Source organism: Oncorhynchus keta, chromosome 26, assembly GCF_023373465.1.
Source record: "Oncorhynchus keta strain PuntledgeMale-10-30-2019 chromosome 26, Oket_V2, whole genome shotgun sequence".
Taxonomy (NCBI): Eukaryota; Metazoa; Chordata; class Actinopteri; order Salmoniformes; family Salmonidae; genus Oncorhynchus; species Oncorhynchus keta.
The window spans coordinates 19,272,578-19,281,920 of record NC_068446.1 but is presented as its reverse complement, the minus strand read 5'-3'; the positions used below and the strand labels follow the sequence as shown (position 1 = coordinate 19,281,920).

Sequence of the window (9,343 nt, the reverse complement as noted above, 5' to 3'; positions counted from 1 at the left end):
GGTTAAGGTCGTGGAGTAACGAGTATGATTATGTGTTAACACATGCAAAAGTGATTGATTAAGATAAAAAAACGCTTTATCTGCCGTCACAATGAAAACCAGTTTGAAAATTCGAGCATATATATTTTAGGAAAAAATAGATGTATGTTTCTGAACGATGCTGCACTATTCACAATATGACTGAGCGGCGCAGATTACTGTTTGATTTGAAAAGAGCGTGCCTCGCTCACCGGTTTCGCCCGGTCACGTGTTGGGCCATAGTTCGGTTCAAACCGAGGCAGCTTAATCGAACTCTCCCATTGACTTACGTAGGTACTTTTCCTAGCCAATGAACTTCAGCGGTGGGATGGCCTGGTTTGGAATTTTGACCTCTCACGTTCACCCAAAGGAGGGTCTAAATTCTTTGTCTTCAGATTTCCTACATGACACCAGAGACAGCCTATTATGAAGGAGTAGGGGTGCGGCTACTAGGTTCCTTGTCCACCCAAATCATCTGTGGGCATTGGTTATGTTGACATGTCCCGCCTACTGGCCGGTCTGCGGACTTCACACAGGCAGTTGTGTGTTTCATAAAAATGCACTCTGATGCGGCAAGTAAGTAGCTATAGTAGTGGCTTTTGATGTGTTTAGGCTCCTCGTATTGATAACTTACGTAACAGCGACCGGATCTATTGCATCTATCTGTTTACCTTTAGATTTAGCTGTTAATCGAGTGTCAAATAGAGGTATGTGCAGACTATCTGTCTATTGCCATTCTCTTTGTATTTCCAAGTGTTGTCTTGGGGCGCAACAAAGGGACTGTACTGTGTTATTGCTGAATGTACGCACTTTTTGTTGACTTATTGTTAGGACAACTAACGTTGCAAAGGCTACTAATTCGGTTGAATACATCAGCTAAATATGTAATTATTGTCGACCTATTATACTGCTATTTTGTCGCTTATTTACGGACGGGAATGAAGTGCTACTGCAAAGCAAGTTACACTTGGAACAATGTTGTGTCGGCTAAATAGGTCAGTTTTCCAGTCAACTGCGGAAAATTACAGAGGATGAAAATTGTGACGCAGTTCTGTAAAATATATTTCTATGCTTGCTGCAATAGAGCTGGCCGACTGCGCGTCATATACATCAACTGTTGCAAGAGAACCATAAGATACTTGCATGCACTATTCCATAGGATGTGACATTTTTGTATCGATATAATATGCATTCATCAGTTGGGGTGAGTGTCAGGAGAGGGGTGCAGAATGAAATGTTAATTTCTGAGGGCGGGAATTGTAGTCTTACTCCACTCTCCATTGATCAAGATCTTAGAGCCTTGATCCAGGAAATGGACTACAACAACCATAATGTCTCCCTCTACTCTCCAGATACTTTGTAAACTCTGTGCAAGTTGTGTGTCTGTATTGCTATTTTAAGTAGTCTATTCAGTTAGTGCTATCATGAGGTTCGGCCTTTCGTTGATCTAGGTGTGTGAGCGTTTTGACTAAAGAAACGGATTAAAAACGAAAATGACACTTTGTGAGCGCAGATGAGAAGATTACATGTTTTATTGGATAGGCCATGTCGGCGTGGTGTTTAATCATAATCGACCACTCTACTTTTTTGTCTGGCGTTCTGTGAACCCTGTTACGTTTGATTACAATCCTCATCTGTCAATCCTGCTCATGATCTGACTGTAGACTACTGTATTATATTACTGTATTCTAATGTAGCTACGTAGCTACAGTCCTTCATACCTATTTCTTGTTGGTATTATGCCTACTGAACGATTATAACTGCTCAGCATAAAAATGAACATTTTATTGTCAATCCCATCACGATGAAAGGCATTGATTATGTGCAGTTATGGCTGTTTGACATCACTATTTAGTCATCCCAACTACTTTGATGCAAATCATGAAGGTGATTAATATGGTTACATGCATACCTTCTCATTCCTATTGGCTGAATGCAAAGATGTGACCCCTATGACAGAGGGAGGAGCATGATGATGTAGGCAGGCTGTGGGTAGCAGATGGTGAGTTCTCCCAGCTATCAGTGCCCTGGGAAACCTATATTTCTGTGAGAAGGTTATGTTTCTCTGAGAAGCAGATAATTGTTTAATATTGCCTACTGTTGCGCGTCTGTTCCATATCTAATGCATGTCATGTAGTGGTGTTACATTTAGAGATGTGCTGAAATGTACTTTTCCTCCTTTAGATTTTCAGCTGAACTCCCATTTTTCTACACTGGCCAGCATCCACAAAATCTACCACACCCTGCACAGGCTGGTAAAAGCATTTTGCCCTCATACCATTATGTGTTTTTCATGTGACATATGAGTACCAGCCACCTGTTCCAACAGTTTACATTATGGAGTTACTCTGGCAAAACGCTAAGAATTTGATCATGGACATTTACCCCTATCTACAAATGAATCCTAGTTATTAATGAGTTATAGACATGGATAGATTTTTCTATTCCTGGATGGATACTTAAAAGGGATTAATTCATCCTTTCTCTCATCCTATTTCTCTCCTCCCTCTCTCTCTCTGAAATAATAACTGCATCTCTAAAGGTTACAAGCTTGAGGAAATGAGAGCGCAGGCCTCCCCTCACACCCTTCCCTTGCTCACTGCATGCAAACGCCGGTGCTGCTGTGTGTGTGTGTGTGTGTGTGTGTGTGTCTCTTGGTGGGGGTTGCCTAATATAGTTCCATTTATCTCTCCACTCAGAACCTGACGGAGGACGTTGGACAGGACGGTCACTCCACAGGTACCGACCCTGCCTGCACCTTAATGCAGACCCACATGACACTTACTAGCTAGGTTTCCATCCAATTGGCGGCAGGTTTTAACACAATATTATCATTTTCCCACCACATGTGTGTTTCCATCTAATTGATTAAAGGCTGTGCGTGATGACGTAGTGCACATGAAAATGACTTTTGCTGTTAAATTCCCATGTACCAAAAGAAAAAGACAAGTTAAATGGGTTTCTATTGAATTTTATACCCTACTGATTGTTTTGTCACAATCCTTTTGATTATATAGCGAATTTTCCCACTCTGGCCTTGGCAAGTTAGCTCTAGCCAACAGCTCACAGATACCGTGCGGGTATAGCCTACATGATGAGATTATTATGGACAAAAAGAGCACCATTATATTTATTTGTCAAATGGCAGTCAAGCATCGATCATCATGTCACCAGAATAAGACCTTCCATATTTATTGAAAGGAGCATCAAGCTCATCATTGCGCTCTTTCACCAACCTGGGAAGTTCATCATAACTTATTTAATCTGTAGTCTAACTGCATACGTTTCCAAGTCGTGGTGGGAGGACCACACAACATATCATCGCGTGACTCCCACGTTTACTTCGATGTGATGGCTATTTGCGCATAAAGGCATTTCCATGGACATTTCTCACATAATACATTTTACCGACGCAAAAAGATCCCACCTTGCCTAGCGTGTCTTGTTTTGTCGACATTTGGAAAGTTTACCGACAAATTTGCTGTTTCCATCACGGCCTGTCAATACATTTTCTATCTGACATGTATTTACTCGCATAAAAACCTGGTTGCTGTTCTCTATATCTCTCTCCTCACTCTCTGTCTCTCTCGGATTGTGTTTCTCTCAGCCTGCCGCTCCAGAGCCATGCCTCCGAGGAAAAAGAGGAGACCCACTACTGGAGATGATCTGTCAGCTAAGAAGAGTCGCCAGGACAGGTACTACCAACCTGCTACACCAACGAATGCATCAGTTACATCAGGTTTTACACAATAAGAGGAATTATATCCAACTTATTTAGATTCACTAATCACTCGTGGACAGGCTACGTAACGTCTGTCAAAAGACGGGGGTGAATAACACCTCCATCACACCGACACCAGAAGTACATTCATTTCCAAATAAACGCTGTGTTTGCCTTGCAGCATTACCTTGCGGAGGGAGTTGCAGTGCATTCTTTGTGGTCTATATATCCAACGTATGCATCAAATTGTATGCGTCGGGCTTGACAGAAATAGTAGCAAAAGGTGGATGTTGAACTTTTGTTGCACACATATCCAGTAAACATTTTTGGATTGCATAATAAAAATGCTGTGTCATTTTAATTACAAAGCGTTGATGCAAAGACGCTGTCAGTCTGATCGAGGCATAGCGAATAACAGTTGTTGATGTGCGCAGGTTTTTGTCACTGGTTATTTGAACAAGTCTTGATTTAGCGGGTGTGCGCGTCTTATCGAAAATTCGGGAAGGGGAGGGTACGTTTGACCCATAGCCTTGCAGAGAGAGGCGGGTGGAGCTACCACCCTGCTTTTGCTCCTCAGTCCAGTATCTTTTTTTCTCATACATCTCCCCCAGAACCTAATCCAGTATGTTACGCAATTGCGTGCAATTTTTGTTCTGGATTTTCAACTGTTCACTGAAACGGTATGCATGCGTGATGACACGTGATTTGTCTCCCCAGTGGATTTGCATACTTCATTGTCAGCTTAGAAATCCAAAAGAGCAGCAAGAGGACTTTCCATCACATAGCTCATCCAATAGTTATTTGTCAGGATTAACTTTTTTCTACATCGTAGTGTTTGATATGCTCCTAGACGGTAGGATTTGAGGTCACACTGTATTCCCAGCACCCGCAGTAATGTGTGAAATATGCTGGGTGTGCAGTGCCGTAGATTGTGTCTGAATGGTCTTTTTCAAAATGCAGTGTTTTTAGAAAACATGAGGCACCACAAATCCGAGAGGAAGAGACCTTCTCCAGTAAAAGATGTCTGGAGTGGTTCTATGAGTACGCAGGTGAGACTCAAGGTTTGTAAATATACATTTTGCAATTCTCTATCAGTTTATATCAGCACACTGACCATAATGGTGTAAATACCTTTGTTACTTTTAGATTTGGGTTTTCATGTCATAGTTGAATTGTACTGCGTGAGAGCTGTGAATCGGGCATCATTGATTGCTTCATAAAGGATGTCTCTTGCTTGCTGAAATGATGTCATAGATGAATGTTTTGTGTTTGTCACCTGCAGGTGGGATAGGGTCATAGAGAATTGTTACGTATGTATGTACGCATTGTGATTGTAATTTTTGCTGTGATGATGTCAGAATACTTTGTTACCTCATTCTATGTCATAGAATTCTATGACATCATAACAATAGCGATTACAATCATAGTTTTCGTGATGCGATGTCATAATAGGGACTGCTTTGACCTCCACATTATGATATCACACCATGTAAATATAATAGAATCTCTATGGTTGTGATGTCATAGCATTGTTGTGTCTGTGGCATACTATGCTGTCATAATATCAGAGATTAATCCTATGTGTTTGTTTCTGGTAGGAGTGGATGATGTCATAAATAATGGCCCTGTATATATATGTGTGTATCTTTGATAGGCTGTGATGATGTCGTGGGGCCAGAGGGAATGGAGAAGTTCTGTGAAGATATTGGAGTGGAACCAGAGAATGTAAGGATGGCTAGTCACCCATCTACATAGACATGACATTTGTAATCCATCCACATGTGCATGCACTTGGTGGTTATAGTTGGGTACAGCTCTGTTATTCAGAGATGGCACAAAGATGAAAATGACTCATTGAAAAGTAATCATCTCATTGTGTTATAGCGTGTGAGTGTATGCTGTTCTTTGTGAACAGGTGGTGATGCTGGTTTTGGCCTGGAAGCTGGATGCCCAGAGTATGGGCTACTTCACTCTACAGGAGTGGTTGAAAGGCATGGGCTCCCTGCAGTAAGTCTCTGCTCTCAGTTTGTGTGTTTTACTGTACGTGTGTTATGTGTGTCTATCCCTACAGTTTGTCCTTTTCTAGCTGTGCCATGTACAAAATGGTGCTTACCCCAGACTGGGTTTATAGACTGCCTCTGTCTGTATAGTCTACTTTATATTCAACTGTCTGTTTTATAGTCAACAGTCTGTACTCTGTCAGCCGGGACTCTAGTCTGTCTCTCTGGCGTTGTCAGGTGCGACTCCACAGAGAGGCTGAGGAACTCCCTGGACTACTTGAGGTCTGTCCTAAACGACACCACCAACTTTAAGCTCATTTACAGATACGCCTTCGATTTTGCTCGGGTGAGTGAGACAAAGCCGCATCTGCAGTATTCTCACTAGATTTCCTCTGACTGGGATATTTATTTTGACTGTTATATTTATTTGTTGATGTTTAGATTCAACACACGAAAGATGACAGACAAATGAAACTATTACCATTTGTAGAAATAAACACAAGGGATAAGTGACGTCTGTGCTGTCAGCTCTTAGTTTTGAGTGTCTGAAGATGACTTTCCTATTTGTCTTGCATGACTGAAGCTCTCATCATGAGTACTGCTCTTTCTATTGAGTCAGTCATATTTCACCCCTGACTTCTGATACATCTGTTAGGGCTCTATTCAATCTGTAAAGCTGAGGCATTACAGACTCCGCAGAATAAATGTAAAGGTCATTTCCGTTTGAGCCGACGTATTTACAGGGAAGGCAGTCTCCGCTAAAGCGGGAACATTGCCTTTAAATTTCAGTCACGCTGTAAAGCTGAATTTCCGTGATACAAAATCATTTCTGATTTTGTAGGAAAAGGACCAGAGGAGTTTAGACCTGAACACAGCCAAATGCATGCTGGGGCTTCTCCTGGGGAAGACGTGGCCACTGTTCCCTGTATTCAATCAGTTTTTAGAGGTATGGTGTCTAACTGACCTGTGTAACATTCAACTTGATACCGTACATACAACATTTGACACGGTTTTGTCACTATGTATTGACTGCCTGTCCTGTCTGTCATTCAGCAATCCAAGTATAAGGTTATCAACAAAGACCAGTGGTGCAACGTTCTAGAGTTCAGCAGGACAATCAACCTAGACCTTAGTAACTATGATGAGGATGGAGCCTGTAAGTGGACACATACACACACACTAATACACACTCACTCATTCCCTAAGTGGTACAAGGGATCAGTGCTCTAACGCGATCCTTCTTTTCTCTCTCCTTTTGTCAGGGCCCGTTTTGTTGGATGAGTTTGTGGAATGGTACAAAGAAAGAGAGATGTCATAGCATCAGGTAGACTGCAACAAAACCACATTAATACAACGACGATGACAAACGGCTATGAGAAAACTAAAAACAAAGAATACAAAATGGGAGAGGTGCTTGTCAGTGATGGCAGGTGGCGCATCCAGGTAATGATAGCGATATGGTTTGGGGGGAGGGGGGGGGGGTTAAGGTGCAAGCCGCTCTGGCGAGATTAGGATGTAGGTCACCATGGAGACAAAAACCCTCTCCAGGTAATGATCCCTACCCATGTTACATTGTGGGTAATCACACGGCGAGCCCCAGTGGCGTTGCGCCCCCTCACTGTGATGTCATATTGCTGCGTGTTAGGATATCGTGTTCTCATGAGTGGCTAAATGGTTTCGTGTGTGCGAGAGATCCACTCTTGAACCCTTTGCTCCCGTTAGGAGGAATTAAACTAAATCCCTCCATTTTGAACGGTCGGTCTTAGTCTTAAAAACAAGGTCATTTTGACCCGGTCACATTTGAATATTGCATATCCGTGCTTTGAACTTGATCTGTGCTTGACTCTTTATAACCTACAGAACCCATCGTTTCTATCAGTTTTGTCCTGTTTGGGTTGAATTGGAATTCTTGAAGAAGCACACTGTCAAATGGCTGAGTGTTACAGTAGTTGGTATTTTAGTCATGGTCATTAAAGCTGTTGTTACAGGTGGATGATGACGCCTGTACAGTTTACTGTGATGAAGTCATTTGTGCCAGTGCTTTTTGAGCCCCTTTTTTTTCCATCCTTAGTCTTACTGTGATACCAGCCTGTGCTAAAGCTTTGTAGCCCCCTGTGAAGGCTTCAGATTACCTCATACCACAACAACTAACCAATCAGCAGTGCTGCTTATGAACTCTTATTACAGTGCAGTGGTCAGTCGTTAGTGGACTGGCCAGCATTCATTGGTTATGTGACCAATCTATGTTTCTAAGCTGTAGGTTTTTAAGAGTTTTCTGTGCCTCTTTAACAATTTATAGAAGTCACTTTACTTGCACCCCACACACACACACACACACACACACACACACACACACACACACACACACACACACACACACAGTGGTCAGGGATACGTTCAGGATTAAATTAGACTGTTTGGCCTAAGTTGCAAGTTAAAAATAGAAACGTACCTCTATTTTTTTCTTCATATCTGGCATATTGCTTTGGTCTTGTCTTCTGTTATGTCCACTGAACATGTCCAGTTTAATCCATATTACTAACGAGCCTCTCTCTCTCTCTCCCCAGTACTGAGAGTGTTATAATTGGAAGACTGTTTAAGGCCTTTGAGGAATAGGTTGTGTAGGGTAGGCAGGCTGTACATTAAGGGGAAATCCAATCCCAGCGGTCATGCATTGCCATGTATCATTCAAGAGGTCTCAAAACCATGGACACTGACGGGTTAGATTTAGAACCCGGTGGTGATGTAATGGTGTTTTTTTGCCTAGCGGTAGGGCTAATGTTCTTGTAACACATGTCAACTTTTGTCTCTAGCTGTGATGTGACGCTCAATTGTCAATGAGAGTGAAACCTTGCATGCATGCTCTCCATCAGAGCCATCTGCGAATGGACGAGATTTTTTGAATACTTGTTTTATTGTTGTTGTTTTTGTACAGGAAATTGTGCAAGTGTTTTTGTGCTTCATTTGATATCCTTGGTCATGTTGTCTTAACGCTTTATGAAAACCATGACTGTGTATATTCAGAGCTGGAACACACATGCGGCCTCATTTGGAGAAGAGGAGTTCCATCCTGCATTTGCCCAACCACTCCCTTCTAACACACACACACACACACACACACACACAGAACCACACTGTTAGTCTCTCAAACAAATTGACATGAACTGAAATTAACAAAAGTTTGAGAAATTGGAGAAAGAAGACAAGTTTGGAGCAGTGTTGAAGGTGTGGTGTGAGAATGGTATCCGGTCATATGTCAATCATTTATTGGTTAAACCCAGTGGTCTGAACTAAAGCATGTACAGTAAATGGTTCAATTTCTGAAGTAATAAGAACACATGATAGCTTCACCTATCAGTGATCCATGATGCTTTGACTGTCAGTAATCAGTGTATTTGTGTATATTAGGTTTTGGTAGGAGATGGAGCTAGTTTCTAAACGGCTCACTAATCATTTGCACAAAGTCTAATTCAGATGGTATTCTACATTGGTATTGCAGGAGGAAGAACAACTTTGTCCTGACTGTATGTACAGTATGTATGTCTGTTTTCACTGTAACCTATCTCTACGTATAAATGGGTTTATTAACTTATCGTTGTCTTTC

At 41.8% G+C, this 9,343-nt stretch overlaps 1 protein-coding gene across 4 annotated transcripts; it reads left to right on the top strand.

Annotated features, from left to right (window-relative positions):
- The first annotated feature begins 488 nt into the window (after window positions 1–488).
- LOC118359043 (DCN1-like protein 4) lies at window positions 489–9,331 on the top strand. 4 transcript variants are annotated; one of them, XM_035737218.2, is made up of 12 exons: window positions 489–594; window positions 2,203–2,273; window positions 2,718–2,757; window positions 3,626–3,713; window positions 4,700–4,800; window positions 5,394–5,464; window positions 5,655–5,746; window positions 5,977–6,085; window positions 6,581–6,685; window positions 6,793–6,895; window positions 7,002–7,063; window positions 8,307–9,331. In XM_035737218.2, the coding sequence occupies exons 1-11, from the start codon at window positions 576–578 to the stop codon at window positions 7,055–7,057; spliced, it is 855 nt and encodes a 284-aa protein (XP_035593111.1). In that variant the 5' UTR covers window positions 489–575; the 3' UTR covers window positions 7,058–7,063; window positions 8,307–9,331. The 4 variants fall into 4 exon arrangements, with proteins under 4 accessions (XP_035593111.1, XP_035593112.1, XP_035593110.1 ...); XM_035737219.2 differs by having other exon boundaries at window positions 492–594; window positions 4,700–4,788; window positions 7,002–7,182; XM_035737217.2 differs by having other exon boundaries at window positions 492–594; window positions 7,002–7,182.
- The last annotated feature ends 12 nt before the right edge of the window (window positions 9,332–9,343 follow it).